This window comes from Capsicum annuum, chromosome 6, assembly GCF_002878395.1.
Source record: "Capsicum annuum cultivar UCD-10X-F1 chromosome 6, UCD10Xv1.1, whole genome shotgun sequence".
Lineage (NCBI taxonomy): Eukaryota > Viridiplantae > Streptophyta > Magnoliopsida > Solanales > Solanaceae > Capsicum > Capsicum annuum.
Window position 1 is genome coordinate 219,158,134 of NC_061116.1, and position 19,616 is coordinate 219,177,749.

At 35.8% G+C, this 19,616-nt stretch overlaps 5 protein-coding genes across 12 annotated transcripts in view; 2 read left to right on the plus strand and 3 right to left on the minus strand.

The window, feature by feature from the left end:
- Window positions 1-1,308: 1,308 nt before the first annotated feature.
- LOC107874652 (ankyrin repeat-containing protein BDA1) lies at window positions 1,309-3,785 on the plus strand. Its single transcript, XM_016721412.2, has 3 exons — window positions 1,309-1,376; window positions 1,926-2,559; window positions 2,667-3,785. Exons 2-3 carry the CDS (start codon window positions 1,945-1,947, stop codon window positions 3,606-3,608), a joined length of 1,557 nt encoding a protein of 518 aa, XP_016576898.1. The 5' UTR covers window positions 1,309-1,376; window positions 1,926-1,944; the 3' UTR covers window positions 3,609-3,785.
- A 393-nt stretch (window positions 3,786-4,178) lies between these two features.
- Window positions 4,179-6,712, minus strand: LOC107875659 (ferredoxin, root R-B1). Of its 3 annotated transcripts, none has more exons than XM_016722459.2 (2): window positions 6,391-6,712; window positions 4,179-4,791 (listed from the first exon to the last, which is right to left on the minus strand). In XM_016722459.2, exons 1-2 carry the CDS (start codon window positions 6,400-6,402, stop codon window positions 4,330-4,332), a joined length of 474 nt encoding a protein of 157 aa, XP_016577945.1. In that variant the 5' UTR covers window positions 6,403-6,712; the 3' UTR covers window positions 4,179-4,329. The 3 variants fall into 3 exon arrangements, with proteins under 3 accessions (XP_016577945.1, XP_016577946.1, XP_016577947.1); XM_016722460.2 differs by having other exon boundaries at window positions 6,600-6,711; XM_016722461.2 differs by having other exon boundaries at window positions 6,503-6,711.
- Window positions 6,713-7,684: 972 nt separating this feature from the next.
- LOC107875658 (60S ribosomal protein L10a-1) lies at window positions 7,685-10,525 on the minus strand. The gene is made up of 6 exons (XM_016722458.2): window positions 10,428-10,525; window positions 10,215-10,252; window positions 8,985-9,204; window positions 8,455-8,620; window positions 8,062-8,267; window positions 7,685-7,932 (listed from the first exon to the last, which is right to left on the minus strand). The coding sequence occupies exons 2-6, from the start codon at window positions 10,217-10,219 to the stop codon at window positions 7,879-7,881; spliced, it is 651 nt and encodes a 216-aa protein (XP_016577944.1). The 5' UTR covers window positions 10,220-10,252; window positions 10,428-10,525; the 3' UTR covers window positions 7,685-7,878.
- A 2,330-nt stretch (window positions 10,526-12,855) lies between these two features.
- On the plus strand, window positions 12,856-14,052 carry LOC107875657 (cytochrome b-c1 complex subunit 9, mitochondrial). The gene is made up of 3 exons (XM_016722457.2): window positions 12,856-13,035; window positions 13,292-13,339; window positions 13,738-14,052. Exons 1-3 carry the CDS (start codon window positions 12,943-12,945, stop codon window positions 13,783-13,785), a joined length of 189 nt encoding a protein of 62 aa, XP_016577943.1. The 5' UTR covers window positions 12,856-12,942; the 3' UTR covers window positions 13,786-14,052.
- A 185-nt stretch (window positions 14,053-14,237) lies between these two features.
- LOC107875656 (transmembrane 9 superfamily member 5) overlaps window positions 14,238-19,616 on the minus strand; it is a 10,884-nt gene continuing 5,505 nt past the window's right edge. Inside the window, exons 2-8 of one of the 6 annotated variants that reach the window (XR_007056816.1) lie at window positions 18,318-18,358; window positions 17,316-17,904; window positions 17,067-17,198; window positions 16,118-16,274; window positions 15,547-16,031; window positions 15,095-15,158; window positions 14,796-14,860 (exon numbers count right to left, since the gene is read on the minus strand). Coding sequence is in view for 4 of the 6 variants with exons in the window: in XM_016722453.2 (XP_016577939.1) it covers window positions 14,644-14,860; window positions 15,547-16,031; window positions 16,118-16,274; window positions 17,067-17,198; window positions 17,316-17,904; window positions 18,318-18,358 (1,621 nt within the window). In the remaining 2 variants the exon portion in view is untranslated. Of the gene's footprint in view, window positions 14,861-15,094; window positions 16,032-16,117; window positions 16,275-17,066; window positions 17,199-17,315; window positions 17,905-18,317; window positions 18,359-19,616 lie in introns of those variants that run through there. The other 5 variants (XM_016722453.2, XM_016722454.2, XR_001675859.2 and 2 more) reach the window with 5 other exon arrangements.

A 19,616-nucleotide genomic window follows, 5' to 3' on the forward strand; every position in this document is an offset into this window, starting at 1 on the left:
AGGAGGGGGAATCAAGAAATGGCGAATCATCTGAGAATGGTTTATCAAAGACGTGTTTTAGGCCTCCATAGGTAACCATTGTTAATTAACTCTCAGATAGAGTTGTTGATTAGGCTCACAACTGAGAAGCAACAAAATGAGCTAACTTCAGGTTGGTTTTTCTAATGGAGAAACATACGATTTCTTGTGGTGGAGGTGGAAAAATAGGTGTCAATGACTTGGTTGGATTGTATTTTTCTAGAAATTTATACTAATATCAAATATTTCAATCATCTTATCAAAATTAGACTTTTTTAAAACCCTCCCAATTATTTCGGAATCGTTGGAGCAAAGTTGGAGATATACACAGGATGAGGATTTGATTGTAGATTAAGTCAAGAGGAATGTGATGTTTATTATTAGTGCTATTTTACAGGAGTACCTCTCATGGTAAGGGGGTGTGCATATTTCTGGTAAATAATGTTATTGGTTTAACATTTTATAATCCGCATTATTATCCAATTATCTTATTGGATTAATCCATAATTAGATAATAAGTTTAGAATTATAATCTTATCCGATTCGCATCCGGAATCATTTTACTTGTCAATTTAGGCAAGTCAAAAGCATTGTCATTGCTTTATTATTGGTGAAGGAACTATATGTAATCTTGAAAGGGAATTGCTTACATCATAATTTTATAAAGTTAAATCAAATGTGAAATAAAATAATATCACATTTTATAGTGAAATTATTCTTTCATGTCCTCGTGTAACTGAACCCCAAATTCTTGGAGTAAATCTAATGCTGCTGCTTTTTCCCCTTTATTCCTTTCTCTCTGTTACTGTTTTTTTCCTTCACACTTTTTTTTTTTCTATTTTTTCCTAATATTTCATATTATATTGTGTTGTGTTGTATTATATCATGTTAATATTAGGATAAATAATATTATTTTTCACACTTACATAATGTCATATATCAACAACTTGAAAGATTAACCTACACGAAAAGTAGGGGATAGGAGAGAGTTACTATACAAAGGTAATTAAGATATTAGGTAACGCTGAAATAAAAAAAGAAATAAGGTAACAATGTGATCACATAAAATCGATTGATACACGAATGAGACTTTTCATTGTTACGTACATAACGATGGATTTAACAGTACGATATTATAAAATTTAAGTAATAATTAAAACAAACATTGTATTTTAACAAACGGAATACAAGTCAAGCATCGAACGAGTAGGCCAGGGTTGGCGATACTTTTCCCTCGACACAAGTCTCCGACTAGTATTTTAATAGATTTATTCAAGCCATAGTTTAAATAAACCACTGAAGAGTGAAGAGTGAAGATCCATCACCATTTATTTATCTATTCTCCAGCATTTAAAAAGGTATCTTTCTTTCTTATTATTATACTTAAACTATATGATCTACATTTCTAATATAAAACTAGTAGTCGTAGGCATATTCTACCAATAAATAATAAATGAAGCATGAAAGTGTTGGTCCTTTTGTGGCATAGTATTTACAAGTTAAATACTCTATTTGTTTCTTTTGGTTACTAGGAATGAGAGAAGATTTCTTGTTATCTACATGTGTCATGTTATTTATGTCATTAGAAGCTAAGGGTAAAACAACAATGCTGGCATTAGAAGCTTACGAGAAAGGTGACATCTGTTGGGCCAGCAAAAACAGAGTTAAAATGACTCTCTTTAGATTGAAATGGTTTTCAAGTTTTCAATAAGCTTTTTCAATATCATTCAATAATTTTATTAAGTATTAAGTGGCTTTAAATAGCCAACAAAACATAAAATACTGCGTAATTTAAAATTTAAAATATTGGTTAGAGATGAGTCTACTGGATCGACATGCATGTCGGTAAAGATTCATATAGGTGACTGACACTGGCTCCGATCCAACTTGTTTGGAATTGTTCATAGGTTGATTTCACATTGAGAAATGGCAGAAGAGCTGAAGCGGGCGGAAGAATTGAAACAGGCAGAAGAACTGATGGAACGGGCAGCTCGAGCAGGAGATATTGATGCTTTCTACAAAGTTCTTGAAAGAGAACCATTAATTCTTAAAGAAATCGAGGAGAAAGAATTTGTAGAAACCCCTTTGCACGCAGCTGCATCTGCTGGCCGCACTAACTTTGCCATTGAAATGTTGAGTTTAAGGCCTTCGTTCGGAAGGAAGCTGGACCCACGGGGCTATACTCCTCTTGATCTAGCACTCCGTGAAGGCCACAGAGACACCGTGAAGCAGCTCATAAGGTTTGATCCTAAGCTCATTCAAGTCAGAAGCAGGGAGAGGAAGACGCCGCTGCACTATGTAACTGAAATTAACGATGATGATCTGCTCAGCGAGTTTCTCATAGCTTGCCCCACCGCGATCAAGGAAGTGAACATTCAAGGAGAAACAGCTGTGCATCTGGCCGTGAGGAACGGAAGGATTCAAGCTTTTAAAGTTCTAATTGGTTGGATTCACCGGACTGACAACAGAGAAATATTGGATTGGAAAGATAACAGTGGCTCCACAGTGTTGCACATTGCTGCACAAACAGGTCAAGTTGAGGTATGCCATGTTTCTTGAAGTGATCAATTTCATAGAGTTACTAGATGATTGTTTGGCTATGATTGAGTTTATTAACACTAGTATAAAACATGGTGATTAATTATCAGGTTGTGAAGTATTTAACAAAAGAAAGAGTGGATCTTGATGTTAGGAATCCAGAAAATAAGACTGCTCTTGATATCGCTGCGGATGGAATAGCAGATGATCCGCAGAATCATTCAGCTCTCTCTGCTGATTCGAACAAAGCATATCTACAAGTTCAGAAAATACTGCATAGAGTTGGCGCCATGTATTCATCAGAACTTCCTAAGTCCATTACAATGGTGGATGTTCTAACAGTTCCATACAAAAATGGGCGAATCCAAAAGAAGGCAAAGAGAGCTGTAGATTCGCGTAAAGGATTAACAGAGGATATGCGAAATGCATATTTGGTAGTTACTGTTTTGATTGTAACGGCTAGTTTTCAAGGTGTTCTCAGTCCTCCAGGTGGCGGTTGGCAAAGTGACGAGAAAGACAACAACAACAATAAGAATAATACGGCTCTGGTTCTGCCTCCACCACCTTCCATCACAACAATGAAATATTCCGAGTCCTCCATCCAGAAAGCGAATGCACCGGCTCCTCCTTCTAATCTAAAAAATTTTCTAGAGGGAGCAATCTCAAAAGAAAGTCTCTTTTACCCATTTTTAATAGTGAATTCGGTTACTTTTGCTTTTTCTGCAGCACTGACTTACATGCTGCTGCCCTTCCATGGCCACGACACTGTCTTGCTGTTCGTGTCACTCATGTTTCTCATGGGAGCATATTCAATGTCTGTTACGCTCATAGCGCCACCCAACTCCCACTGGATTATCACGACTGGATGCACGTATGCTGCATTACTCATATTCCATGGTGTGTTTGGTTATACTAGGCTTACACCAGAAGTTGCAGCGACAAAGTGGATACCGATAGCCTCTGTTCGCAAGTTTACTCGCCGGCTATTTGCTACCGATCTTTTTCATTATCGGTTGGAAAAGCGAGTGCGTCTAGGCAAATACATGACTTGAGGCACTTGGATTTGAGAATATATTGTAACAAGCTTTTTTTGTGTGAGAGAAATAATAACAAGTTCTCCAGTTTAAAAGTATAGTGTGATTCTTTTATTTTCAGATATTGACAAAAGGGTTTGATTGTTTGTTCTTTTTGTGTGACGATGCTTGAATGTGAAGTTCTTGTTCAAAACACTCTTGATTTGTCCTTCATTTTCTGATGATCACTTGCTTTATATAGAGGTAGACCTTTGTCTACCGTCAGTTTGACTCTCGTACTCCAAATCAAACCACATTAATTAAAACGGAGAGAGCAATTAATTAACACACATCATTGGAAATAATTGACCCAAATAGATGTGCTCATCATAACCTTTAGTCTGATCAAGCTCATCATAACCTTTTTTTTCATCTTCTTCGTGTTCTATTGATCAGAAGCATTCAGCAGCGCCTCGTCGGTTTAGAATTCGAACACAAAATGGCTTCACCTTCTATTGTGATTTATCTATGGCAAATTAGCATACTTCCGCATAAACACTTACACCGGCTGCAGATAGTCTTTTTAGAAGTGAAACATAATAATCAATAGGAGCTTCAAAGAAGGTTTCATTTCACAAACATCATTCAAACACAATATGTTTCTGATTGAACTCTACACCTGAACACTCTCAAGAACAGAACAATATTCTAACTGCTTCAGCGTGTAAACAAGACCATCACAAAATTTGAAAGTAAATAACTAGTAAAGGTCAGATTCCTTGTGAGTATGAATCACACAATCTGCAGTTGGGTAGGAAACGCAGGTAAGCACATAACCCTTCTCGATTTGATTATCATCCAGAAAAGATCCATCAGATTGATCAACAGACCCTGATTCAATCTTCCCGGCGCATGTTGAGCACGCACCTGCTCTGCAAGAATAAGGTAGTTCGACTCCAGCATTCTCAGCTGCATCAAGGATGTAAGTATCTGAAGGTGCCTCAAATTCGTGCTCAACACCATCTGGACAAACCAATTTGACCTTGTAGACTGCTGATGCTGATAGTTTAAAACCAGAGCTAGCTTTCAATCCAAAGGCCTTAGAAATGCTTCTTACAAACCCTAGAGACGATGGGCTCTTAAGAAAGACGCTCTTTACTTGGGTCTGATGAGCAATTTGTACCATACAGGTGGCAGGAAGTCCGACAGTTGACATGTTTACCTGATTAAAAAGGAGTTGTTCAATTAGAACACACAAATCATTGAATCGATAGAGGTGCTAGTGTTCAAGAAATAATGTATTGTCGGTGCTCAATCTTGATAAATGCTCTCTGCATAACAACAGGTGTATGAATTGAAGAATTCAACTATTGAGTCCAAATTCAAGATAAGACAAATGAAACTCTAATTTTTATCCTCACCAATTAATGTTACATATCAGGGAAAACTAAGTTACCAACAGGATTTACATTTCTGATTTGCCAAACATAATGGTGAAAAGAAAATGATATGAAGACTTAATTATTGAAACCCACAACTCTATACATTGACATCAGACAGGCTATCAACACATACAAACAAATTAGAGAACCAATTTAACATTCAATATTATATGCCCTGTGCCAAAGTGAAAGAAATGGATATCTGATCGTCCATTTGAAGATAACAAGGTATTTAAATATTTGGAGCGTAATGAGAAGAAGCAAGCGGGCGGTTTTATGCTCTTCACTCGAAGATCCATATCATTGACCATAGTTTACATAAAGGATATATGCCGCTCTCTAAGAAACGTAAAGTAGATCGTTTACCATGTGAATGAAATAGAAGATACAAAGATGCAGATGACACACGTGATGGGGGAAAACAGACACTTTACATTGTCATGTGCTTTTGAAACACAATGAGACATCACCATAAAGCTTAATCAGACCAATGGATATGTCTAACTTTCATTTTAGATGAAAGTAACACATGACAGAGATCTCAATAATCTGACAAGACATGTTTAATTCTTCTCCAGGCAGAGGCGAACCCAGGATTTGAAGAGTGTGGATGCACCTTTATCATAACATAAGCGCTCGAGAATCTTCCAATGACGACTGAGGGATAGTGTCGTGTCTAATTGACTGATTAGTAAAGGCTTAAGCAATAACAAAAATACAAATATATAGGCCAAATATGGGTTTTAAGGTAATATATAAACCTTAACTCCTTATACATAAATTAGTGCAGTAGCCTAGTGGTTAAGGGTGGGTTGTGTAAGCAAAGAGGTTGCAGGTTCAATTCCACATTACTACTTTTGTTGTTAAAAATTAATAACACAAAAAATAGAAAAAGGAGACTTGAAGCTGGGATTCGATCCCAGGTCACATCTGCAGGAAACAACATTGAGAACCAACGCACCCAACGTGCTATTGTATTCTTTAGAGGGTGCACATAATTTATATAACATTTTCTTAAGGTATATACGTGCAAGTGCACACCCCACCCTAACACGTGGGTCCGCCCCTATCTCCAGGTTTTCTCAATTTCCACAAGTTCTTTCAAGGCACGAAATCTACTGTACATTTATTGCAGTAAAATTTTGATGTGAATTGTACTAGGTGGTAAGCAAAAATACACACTTGAAAGTTGGAAAAAGCACCATAAAGCAAAAGAACAGAATAATTCCATAAACCAAAAAAAATTTAAAAAAAATTACTGCTACGACAACGAGAGTTGGTCAAATTCAATCTCCCCTTATAATACTTCCTACCCAGTTACAAAATTTACAGCCACAAAAAGAATACAACAAAACCAGAAAATGAAAGAGCTATCTTACATCTGCATGCATGTCATCGGAGTAAACAAAAAAGGCATCAAATTGAATTCAGAATCGAAAGAATTACAGAAGTGTCAAACATCCAAAATCCATTTAACACTAAAGATCCAACCTTTAATCATATGCCATGAATTTTACCATGAAATGAAAAGGATGTAAAACTGGACAAGGAACAGTGCCTAAAAAATGAAAGAGGAGAGAAATCTCACGGTTGGAGGAGTGAGGTGGAGTAACCGAGGCTGAAGAAGAAGAGAGTAAAAGCAATTGTGTTGGCGCTGTCAAATGTGTCGACTCTACAATTATTATTTCTTATATAATACTATAAAGTAAGCAGCTGAACCAGGTGGTCTTATCATATGCCTCTTCAGCTGCTTCAAATTTTTACCATATTATTTTTAATTAATTATTATAAACTATTTACATATTAAAATTTTAAAATAAAAAATATTATAAATTATAATAATTAAAAAATTAAATTATTTTTAAAATATAAATATCAATGGCATAAAAGTTTGAATAACTTAAAATATTATTATACAAATTTCATCAATCTAACTATAATAATATATATCTAACTTGAATTTATCAATCAAATAAATAAAAATTTTAATTAAATAATAAAATTATATAAAACATAAAACTTTTAAGGATTAATATTGGATCGTGGGTAGGTGATAGTTGTGTTGCGGGGATAGCCGGATTAAGATACCGCCCATTGGTTTCTATTTCCGATTATTCGAATTACGACAGCTGTTTTTACCTTTTTGCCCCTTGCTACATTTTTGTACTTTTTTCTCAAAGTACCTAATTCGTCTGATTCCATTGTCCACCAAATCTCAAAAAGAAAGTTTCAATGAACTAAAAAAAAGAGAACTAAGCGGGTTTTTTTCATGATAAACGTGGTGTCCCATTCACTTTTGTGCATACCTCAACTAGTTGTGCTCAGATCAATTTACACACACACCGACTAATTTTATCCAATATTTGTCGCCTCCCACAAGCTTGATCAGTTCTCAGATTCGTGGCGCTTCAGATTGTAATTTGATGCTATGAATTATTTGTAGCATTTTACCACCACCTTTATATGGTTTTGATAGGTTCACTTAGTCTCAAGGGGACTGACCAATTTCTTTATCAGCTTACCCTGGAGGCTAATTTTAAAGAGGCAAGACAACAGTCTGCTTGAACAAACAATCTTTTATGAAGCACCTTCAGAGAATTTTTTAAAATAATTTTTGTTGATTTTAAAGCCAAAACAGTTTGAAGATTCATTGTCGAAACACACGGGAAAAAGTACAGTAACGCAATTGGCATCTTGGATGCTACTGGAATCATTAAAGGGAGTCGAAAGCAAACATATCCCTAATAGTTTGATAATATCCAAAACAAGATAACAAAAATGGCAACTACCCAAAATTTTCAAGAGTGTCTATAATAGCTCACAACCAGAAAGCCTTAAAATTTCCAACGACAGAAACAGAAATCTTCTTAAAAGATACGTTGTGGTTTTCCCATGGTGCTCTTCAAGTACAAGCACCTAACCTGTATTGACAAAAAGTACAGAAAATTAGAAGTGAATTGAAGGAGGAATGGGATGTAAAGGATAAAGCTTCAGCTGAGGAAAATATTGGATACATTTAAATGGAGATGGGAGGACCAAGAAGTACTCACATTTTGCCAATTCTTCTTCAGCAATGACACAAGAAAATTGACACTCATTTGGACGTTCTGGAAGATCTGCTTCTCCTCCATATCCATGTTTCCAACAGCAACTCCCATGCAAAGCACCTTTTTCAATTGAAACTTGATTGTGGCCTTGGTCTCATTAACCTTGGATTCAAGTGACTCCTGGTGTGAAACAAGGGTGGGAAACTTACCTGCATTTACAAATGGAAAAACCCACTCAAACATAAATTTTAATATGAACATACAAGCTGGAATAACTACAAGGAGGACATGATTGCTCCTTACAGACACAGACAAATAGAACATTCTACTGGACGATGAAAACCAGCACTTCTAAACTAACAGCACATAAAGAAATGAGATGATATATGAACTTGCCTGCCTTGTTCAGACCAGGTCCCAACAAACGGGGAATCTGCTTGATCACAGATTCTGAAGCCAAGAAAGCATGGTATTTCTTTGCAAGCTTCTTGACCAGCTTCTTGTTCTTGTTAAGCTTCTTCAAGCCTTCAACATCCATGTACTCCAAACCAATCTTTTCGGCCTGCGGAAATATAACACCAAGTTTTAATCATCTTTCCAGAAAAGCAAACTGAAGAATCACGAAAGGTACCTCAAAAGACAGTTCTTAGGCAACCTGAAATTAACAGCCAAAATTTTCCAAGACTACCAATAACGAAGGCCAAATAGCCAGCATCAAAGTTTCATATTTGGCGGTTAAGAAACAGGCTTCTGCTGGTTGAAGGATTATATGATGAGAAATTAATAATCTCATTGTTAAGCTAAATCTTGTGGGCAAAAGACACTAGATCAGTAAAGCCTTTCAGCAACAGTGTTTTCCATTCTGCATAGTGCTTGCTATTATCAGTTCAGTTTTTACCACTAGTTAACATATTCATTAGGATTACCTCCCCAACATGCTGAGCATCTCCAAGCATACAGATCTTCATCTTGGGACGAGGAATGTGTGGCAACTTAACAGATCCACTGAAACGCTTGTCCTTTTGGGGATCATAGTTCTTCAATCCAATCTGAAGCTCAATGGTCTCACTGAAATTCCTTTTCTTCTCTGCTGACTCATTCTTAATCACAGAGATAGCCTCTCTGAGGGCCTCACTCTGAAGCTTACTGTAAAAGAAACAAAATCAAACTACATAACTACAGGTAATCAGCAATATCTATAAATGGACAAAGCCTCTCTGAGGGCCTCACTCGGAAGCTTACTGTAAAAGAAACAAAATCAAACTACACAACTACAGGTAATCAGCAATATCTATAAATGGACACCAAAGGGGCTAGCCTACTGATTGAAAAATACAAATATAACTATACAAAAAGATATACAATAGTAAGGAACCTTACAAAAATGAAAAAACTAAATCTAAATTCTACTAAATCTAAATTCTACTCCCTCCATTTCAATTTGTTTCTTACATGTGGTTTCCATAAACAGAGATGTTATCCAAAAAATTCAATTTGAAATCAGGGACTTGTTCAGTTTGAACTAAAGAAATAACAGAAATAGTGACTAATGAACTACATATAGAGCCAGTTTGGATTGGCTTATTTTAGGTGCTCTCAAGTAAAATTAGCTTTTAACCACATTTATAGTGTTTGCGTAAGATTTTAAAAAGTGCTTTCAAGCACTTGTTTTTAAGCTAACAACAACAACAACAACAACAAACCCAGTGTATTCCCACATAGTGGGGTCTGGGAAGGTAAAATGTATGCAGTCCAGTAGAGAGGCTGTTTCTTGTTTTTAAGCTAAAATAAAAAAAATAGGCCAAATGTCAATTAGTTAAAATTCCTATCTTATCATATATACTTATAAGTCATTCAAACAGGCTCGACGTATCATCTTCAGGGATTTATTGTCAAAGGCAATCAAAATAATGTCAAACAACACAAGTTAGTTAACCATGATTCAAACAATAAAAAAGCTTCAGATGCATAGTACTACACAAATACAAATAGAGAATGTACCGAAAAGTGGATCAACTATTTATACTCATCAAACAATGCAGAATATAAATTATCAAAGCAAAACTTAATTGATATAAGACAAAGTGAAATAAACAACATACTATATATACATATAAGAAAATTTTTAAGAAAGAGATTTGAAGCTTCCTTCATACCTCATGGCTCAAAAATCTCTCTTCTCCTTCACACTCACCTGTAATAAAAAAATCACAAAAAGAAAAAAAAAAATAAAAAAAATTCATTATTTTCATGTTTTCTCAATAAGCAAAGAAGCAAAATCTTAGACTCCTGATAAGTATATGCAAATTGAAAACCTAGAAATGATGAATCGATGTGAATGAGATAGAGAGGTAGATGAGAAGCGGTACCTGTAAGAGAAACCCTTGCGATTAGGGTTTGTAAGGCGCCGATGTTGCGGACTCCATTGGATTGTTTTCTTAAATATAGGGCTTTATATGGGCTGGGCTTGGGCAGGATGTAGTACAGAAACTGGGCCTTATTACGCAGGCCCTTAAAAAACCAAACAGCCCAGTTCTGAGTTTTGTTTGGTTAGTTTCAATTCAATTTTTTTTGGTGTAATAATACTTAATTAATGGATGATCATTAGTAAATTACATCATTTGTCACATTTTTAATTTATTTCTAGGTTTTTGTAATTTCTAGCTTTGATTTAATACAATTACAATAACAACAAACTCAGTGTATTACCACAGCGTGAGGTCTGGGGAGGGTAAGATGTACGCAGTACATACCGCTACCTCCGAAGAAGTAGAGATGTTGTTTCCGATAGACCCCCGGCTCAAGATAAAGGATAGTAAACAAAGGGATGGATGACATAACCGAAATAAAGAATAAAATAAAAATCAGAGAAATATGAAATACGGGAAATAAGAGCAACACGGAATAAAAAAAATAGGAACTAAGAAATAAGAAATTGGATACCCACCTAGTAGTAACATACACTCACATATCAAAGACACCTATGTATACTGTCCTATGATTACTAACCCGGCTACACAAGAACTCTCCTGACTGTTTGCTACAACCCACACACTAACACTAGTCTTTTACCCATATCCTCGACCTCCACACCTTCCTATCTAGGGTTAAGTTGCTTCATGTCATGTCTAATCACCACCCTCCAGTATTTCTTCAGCCTACCTCTGCTCCTCCTGAAGCCATCCAACGCTAGCCTCTTACACCTACGAACAGGGCATCCGCACTCCTCCTCATCACATGCCCAAACCATCTTAATCTTCCTTCCCGCATCTTGTCCTCCACCAAAGCCACTCCCACCTTCTCCCGAATAATCTCATTCCTAACTCTGTCCCCTCTAGTAAGCCCACACATCCAACGCAATATTCTCATTTTCGTCACCTTCAATTTTTGGATGTGAACGTGCTTAATTGGCCAACACTCCGCTCCATACAACATGACCGGACGAACTGCCACTTTATAGAATTTGCCTTTAAGCTTAAGGGGCACCTTCTTATCACACAATGCGCCCGAGGCAAGCCTCCACTTCATCCAACCTGCTCCAATACATTTAGAAACATCACCATTAATCTCATCATTCCCCTGGATCATAGACCCAAGATACTTAAAACTATCCCTCTTACAAACATCCTAGGAGTCCAACCTCACCACCACTTCATTCTCCTGCCTTGAGTCACTAAACTTGCATTCCAAATACTCCGTCTTGGACCTACTCAACCTAAACCCCTTAGACTCAATGGTTTGCCTCCAAACCTCCAATTTGTCATTCACACCCACCCCCTACCCCCGCGTCTCATTAATCAGCACTGCATTACCCGCAAATAACATACACCAAGACACCTCGCCTTGAATACTCCGCGTCAACACGTCTATCACCAACGCAAAAAGGAACGGACTAAGAGTCGATCTCTGATGCAACCCTGTCTCGACCGGAAAATGCTCTGAGTCTCCTCCCGCCGTCCTCACTCGGGTCTTTCCTCCATCGTACATATCCTTAATAGCTCTGATGTACGCCGCCGGAACCCCTCTCACCTCCGAGCATCTCCAAAGGACCTCCCTCGGGACTTTATCATATGTCTTTTCCAGGTCGATGAACATCATATGTAAATCCCTCTTTTAACTTTTGAATAGGGTAGTAATAAATGTTTACTAGTATATATTAAATGTGAAAGATATAATTTATATATTGTGATAATTATAAATCTAATAAGCTGGGTTACAATCGTGAGCGAAGTAGGTTGGTGTTAGCAATAAAGACGGTTATCCTCGTATGTATAAATATAAATAGATTGTATTGGTAATGGCATTTTAAAAATATTTTTTTTTTGTTATAGTCTTCTGTTCTTCGAATTTAGCATGGTATTATCCACATTTCATGTCTAGTCCTAAACTTGCGTGGAGGAGTTTTTGGATTCCCACGTCGATCATACCATCAATTGTTGCATAAAATAATACCAATATACTTTTTATTATTACATAATAATGAATTTAAGAGTACAAAACAGAAAAAAAGAATGAAAACAAATATGATATCAGTCTCCATTTTTTTTCTTATGAAGTCTTGTAGTATAATATAATAGTCCTAATTGTTTGTGCTTGAATCGAGTCTACCTCCTTTTCTCTACTTGTTTGGTTATTATTATTTAAATTCCATCAACATATTAATTTCATAGTTATAAAATCATTTTGATGTGATCACACACACAATTACTTTATTTTTTACCTTATTATATTTTTCTAAAAGTTCTCCAAAAAACAAGGGTCCAGTGTTGAACCGGTCTGATGTGTAACTACTCGAAATATTTTATTAAAAAATCATAAGCAAATCATCATAGCATTTCTCTTGGAGAAAAAAAAAAAAAGAGTACAGCTTAGAAATATCCTACAATGGGACTTTTTGAAGGACTATACAAAGTGCTTATGCGTCGTAACTCTGTTTATGTCACCTTCATTATTGCTGGTGCTTTAATCGGTGAACGGGTCCGTCTTATTTCTTCTCTTTTAATTTACATGACATTTTTCGTATTTTGATATTCAAACAAATGTACCTTTTATGGTAATGTTTTTCATGTCTTTTAAATATTTTGAATTCTATGTCAATTATTGTGACTAATAGTATTTCTTAAGTAGTTTTTAAATATATATAATTTTTATTTGAGAAAATTTGAAGATTTCATGTCCATTTGAATCTGTTTATTAGTGGGTCGGAGTTTGATTTTGTTTTTACTAATTGCAGGCGGTGGATTATGGGGTTCATAAGATCTGGGAGCACAATAATGTTGGGGTATGTTAATTGTTTCTTTTTGTCCTGGGGGTTTCTTTAAGAAAAATGTTTCTAAATGCTTTCAAAAAATCTTATATATAGAGTCAATTTCTTTTTCTTGTTTTACATGGATTCTTGAGAGTTTGTTGTAATATTTTAGTAGATCTCAAAATCAGTGACGAAGACGATATTTATATTATGGGTTCAAAATATAAATTATGGAATTGCCTTAGATGTCATATGTAACATTTAATCAAATATTATGGAAGTCCAAAAGAGCAAAACAACCAGCATTTTGTGCATTCTAGTATATGTTTGGATCCTAGGCCATGTTTTTTTTCCCTCTTGCTCCTAGTTCTTCTCATTTTGTTCTTGCTGTCAATCTTGTAACTAATGTTTTTATTGTTACTGAAATACAGAAGCGTTATGAGGATATTTCAGTTTTGGGACAGCGACCTGCTGAATAGATTTGCAATGAAGACGAACATTTCAATCATCTTACAAGAATAAATTTTCCCTCAGCCTTGCTTTTCCGATATCTGCATTGCATTGGAGGGAAAAAATTAAGTGAAAAATGTTACTTACAATTTCCATGGTAACAAAGAATTCACATTGTTCTGTATCTTAGCAACTTTCTAGTTTGTCCACCATGCTTAAAAAATAAAAGGAGAATTCTCCCAGGTTTCAACTTGTTATGTGTGAATACAATATATGAGAAACTTCTTTCTTTCGTACTCAGACCTTTACAGCACGAAAACCCTACCAGCAACTTCCATCCAACGCCTATGGAGTAGTCTCCTGGAAAAATCTTGTGATTGCATCATTTGAAAAACAGAATGTGAAATTTGAAGTGTTAAGCAGTTAAAAAAATGTGCAGATCTGATCATAGCTTCACAAAGTTGATAGATAGAATGGTGTATAAACTGCAAAACAACTTGCATTGAGTCAAACTTGAGCTGTATAGGAACAAATACAGTAAGAAGAATGAACTACTTGGTAGTGCTAAAATTTTCAATTTTCAATAGTTATTAAGAACAAGAACTGAATGTCAAATCTGTAACTACATAATTTCATCCAACATCTGGTTATATCTCCAACTCATATAGGGATGCCGAATACTTTCCAATTTGATCTCAACTTGTGCTAGTTTTGCTGCCAATGCTCATTTGTCCAAAAACAAGGAACTTTTTCCCATTTTGTTTCGCTTCTCAAATCACCAAAGAGGTTGTGAAATGATATATCAAGGACAAAGATGGAAACCCATTTTTGCTTAAATTCTCAAATCACTGAAGAGTGCTTCAAATAGTAGAAATCAAGAAGGATTCTCATTCACTTTTTACAGCATGGTAGATGTGGCGGGTAAACATCAAGGAAGCACGGAGACTGATTGTTCCAAGCATAAGGAAAAATGCATAACATATGCAAGTGTTGTATACAAAGTAGGCAGTAGTCTGCAAGGCTCCGCTCATGTTTGATTTGCAATAGAAGAATATGGAGTAGGCAAACATAAATATAGCAGTTGAGCCCCCACGGAAAATAGACCTGCATCAAGCAACATATTTATCAGTCTATTGAGGCAACCAGCGATAGACATTGTGAAAGAACTAGTACATAGAACAAATGAAAAGCAAGCAAAACTTATTTGGCACTCCCAATTTAACAGATGGAAGAGTTCAATCTCATTTTACAGAATGACAACTACCATGAATGCCAAAATTCATGTTAACTGTAATTGATGAATAGAAAAAAGTGGCATTTAGCCCCAAAGAGAAGGACCTGTTGTTAACTCTACTTGTCCAGCATCTAGTGTTCGACATTACTCAGCTGTCATTCAGCTCTTCTGTAACACATGGTATCATGATTCCATGAGTCACTCCTTATTTTCAAAAAGTCACAGGAAAGTAGTTAACTGAGGAAAATAAAAATTCCTTCAACATTTGTACAAATTTGCCGATAAACTTCTCTATGGTTATGAATTTCGGATAGTGGAAATACAATCTGCATATTACCATTCTCTGTTTGAGATTTTGTTGAAATGTTTAAGCAAAACTAGACCAAGGAGAAAACTGTATTCTTTTAATCGCAAAAAAGTTAAATAAATTCAATTAAAACACCACCGGTTAACACTCAAATAACAAAAAGAGCAAGGATGTAAGGACGGGAAAGATATGTATGAGTGCAGTCCCCAGGTATGATTAGTGCAGAGAAACATCCAAATTGATACATACCGCCACCACCATTCATGGTCTTCCACTGTCAGCTGAATATATGTCAAACCGATGCTTAAGACCACAGTGAGCAGTATGAGGATTATAAACATAAAGAATAGAATACCAGGAAGAGTCGAAATCTTGTAGCCCCAAAGGGTAGCATAGAACTGGTGTAACTCAACAGCAATGGCACTGAAAGGTAGAAGACCAGCCAAAAACATTTGACTAGGTGTCTTCCTGTACCAAGCAAGTGATGGAATCTCTCTTGCACACTTCTTAGTGGCCGAAGGTGCATGAAACTCAGACTTATGCCGATAGCCAATTAGCCCACCAAGAGCAAGCAGTGGAATAGCGATGAGGGTATAAATAAGAATAATGACAAGTATACTGCCAAATGGTATTGCTAAAGTAGCCCCAAATGATACCGCAACTGAATTAAGGAAAAACTGCATGAAGAGGAATGGTCCAAGAAAGATCACTGCAGATAAAGTAACGCTCCTTTCCTAATGGTGAAAAGAAAAGTTATCAGTTCCTGGATAAACACTAATTACAGAAATAAAAAGTTGGAATGAAGTTGATAAAAAGTTACCCATCCAGTTTCAACAAATTGACTGTAGAAAGAGGCAGAGCTGTATCCTGCAACTGCAGATGTAAGGGTATAAATTATGACCAAGGATGTCAAGAGAGTTCCACGGTTATATGGATATAGGACACCAAGAGATGCCAATATAAATAAGCAGCAGAACCTGTAAGTGCAGCAAAAAGGGTTAACCAAAGGCAAAAGATGCGCCATGCATGATCAATTAAGTAATATAACTAGGTCAAACAAGCAGTAAGCACCACCCTTACATGGAAGAATATTTGCAGATGATGTGAACCACACCGATTATTTTGAAAATACACAAAATAGCTTAAATGGAAAAGTTTTTACATTACCTTGTTAGAAGACCTTGTGCAATGTATTTTGGAAACATCTAAGCACTTATTATCAATGTCAAACAATATTTTCCTCGAAGCTATCTTTCCATTATATCTTAATTTACCAGAACAGTACAGAATATAGAAGATAAATGATGATGATTCCATGCAACATATGGTGGGATAACATTGTCACAAAATGATTCGCAAAGGCATTGTAAGAGTTTGTTGGCTAGGGTGGAAGATGTATAATCTTGTTGGAGAGAAACAAAGGAGCTTCGAAGGAAGAAAGCAGAACTATTTTGAAAATATTTATCCTCAGAATCTGCAGTTTTGGTGTGATAGTAGTTGGATATATGATGAGGTTCATATTTTCTTATTTTTGGATCTTATAAGGTAATGCAATACAATGGCCTAAACTAGAACCTAGAGATAGAATATCTTGAGCTAGATATCACACAGACAAACTTACGCACAAGGATTCTCTCCCAATGAGTCGGAAAAGAAAAAGAAGATGGCTCACTTGTCATATGAAAATGACAGAAACAACTATTTTAGGTTCTGCAGAACTTAATGAACTTATGAAATCATCTGATGAATAAATAAGAGGTACAACTTACAAGGTCAACAGCTGGGTACCAGCACCTATAATTGCACAAAGCAGAGGCATGTTTGATGGACATCTAAAAACGTCCCCGTGAAGGTACTTCCAACCCACTTCTTTGTCTTCCTCCTCATCACCGTTAGACCATCTGCATATTAGTCATACAAATATGAGGGCAGTGTTTTCAGCTTCAGATGCTTTCATGTAAATATACATAGATTACTGGTTGTGCCATTAGTAATAATGAGCATGATAAGAGGCTTACTTTCTCAGATCATTCTTAAGGCGCTGCATCATACTCACAGCTAAAAAGGCCATCAGCAGAACAGAAATAAAAATTGAATTAATTATCGAGAACCAGTGGATTTGATAGTTCACCGGTCTTGCCGAAGCCCTCGAGTATCTTGCTATTCTATCCTTGAATAGAGTTGATGTTTCATTCCAGCGTACACTATACGTGAAGGAAACATCTTGGTCTATATTTTCTGTTATATCCACAACATGGCTTGGATCACTGAAAGCATGTATTTCTATGACTTGGTTTCCATTGTAAAGGACATCAAATTGGACATGTTTAAAGAGAAAATACTTGGGGCCCTTTCCATCCAGGGTCCAGAGTTCATCTTCAATTTTCCCAACAAATCCCCAGAAAGGGAGATCATCAAAGTACATCTGGTAGTAGTAGTCTTTAATAATAGCAGCTCTGAACTTTGAGACATCATTTTGATTAAGCTTCGTGTGGCACAGGACAAACCCATCTTTGTCCACTCCAAATTTCAACTGATACAAGGTATTGGTTAAACGGTCACCATTCAGAACTTCCCCAAGGGATTCCTTTTCCGGAAGCAGCTCACCTGTCAAGTGAAACTAAAAGGTCAAATTTCTTGAAGATAAGATGGTTAAATTTTTAACATAACTAACTCCAGAGACTACCAGTGATACTAAACAAAATATATAAAACAGTACCATGTTTCTATCACAGACCTAGCTTTGCTCTTGGTCTAACCAGTAATAATATTTTGATTTTATTTAAGCAGATAAGAAGCAGAAGATGTTAACAGTACAGTGTATCTATATATTTCATGGTATTCAGCCTTGGCAGTAGTGGCCCTTCAATAGCATGTGTTCAACACGACTCAGCAGAAGAGAAAAAAACAGGACTTTATTGGGATGATAAATGATACTCAGTAAGCCAATCAATCAACTATGCCTCAATAACAAACTAGTTGGGGTCGACTATACTCAAGTACAAGCCAAAAATGCTGACCTGGCTGGCAGAATGGCAGGTCATAATAGTGGTATGTTTCACTGCAAAAGAATAACAGACATGGGAATATCAGATTATCTGTCACAAGGGTGAAAACTCAGAGATTTTACTTTTTCAGTAAGTAAGAAAAAGTAAAATTTGGATATTTTACAATAAGGTCCTTGACTCATTCACTTGCTTTGATGATTCCAATTACATAGAATTTTGCACAAGAATGAGAAGGACCCTCCCAGAATTACTAAAGCCACTTAAAAAAATATTTATGAAAGATGCATTGTTGGAGAGCTTCCATCTAAAAAGGAAAGAAAAATACCCTTATATGTTAGGCTTTATAAAGTTAAAAGGGGAAAATATTTCATGCTTAGAAAAAGATCAGAGGATGGGGACATGAAACTTGAAGACATTTAAATGCAGATGCTGAAAGTACTTCAAGATGATTAACAACTCCATTTATGCAGCAAATGGAAGTTTTAGCATGTACCACAATGGCCTTGGAAATCCATGGAAGATATCAACAAGTGCCATAATAAAAAATATTGACTTCCTAAGGAGGATACATTTTTCTGAAAGATTTCATAGTTCTTGTTGGCTTCTGACGATTAGTTGTCTGGGAATAACTCAAACGAGAAAAAAGAAAGCAAAAATGGGAAGAAAGAAAGCCAGAATGATGACGACCCAAAAGAGAAATGCTTAGAAGTATTCCACAAAAACTAGCATAACAATCATGGAAAAAGAAGGAAGGCACCATGAACGAAGCAAACAAATGTAAACGTGTGGATATTCCAAACATTTTTAGGAATCTAACAACCATTACCATCAAAACTTACAAAGAAATAAATGTCAAATTTTCAAACACATATTGAAGACTTGTAAAAGAACTCGGAACCAAAATGAGCCACGAAATTAAAAAAGTGATCAAAATAGGCCACCTATTTAAAAAGTTACCAAAATAGGCTAAACGTAATAATTTATTACGTTTTTCACTTTTTTGTTAACGGTCAACTAATGTGGTTGACTTTTACAAAAACGTAAGAATTTCTTACGTTTTACACATTTATTTGTAAAATGTAAGAAATTTTTACGTTTTACACGATGGTCGAGGAAAAATAATGCAGTGAGTTGTCTAATCTGTATTAAATGCCCTTTTTCCGAAAATTGTGCAACAATGTAATAAAAAATTACGTTGTACACTTTTACTTGACACAACGTAATTAAAAGTTACGTATTACACTTTTAAATTGTTTACTTTATTAAAACTTAAGGTGGTCCACTTTTTAAAAATTGTCCACTTTTTCCACT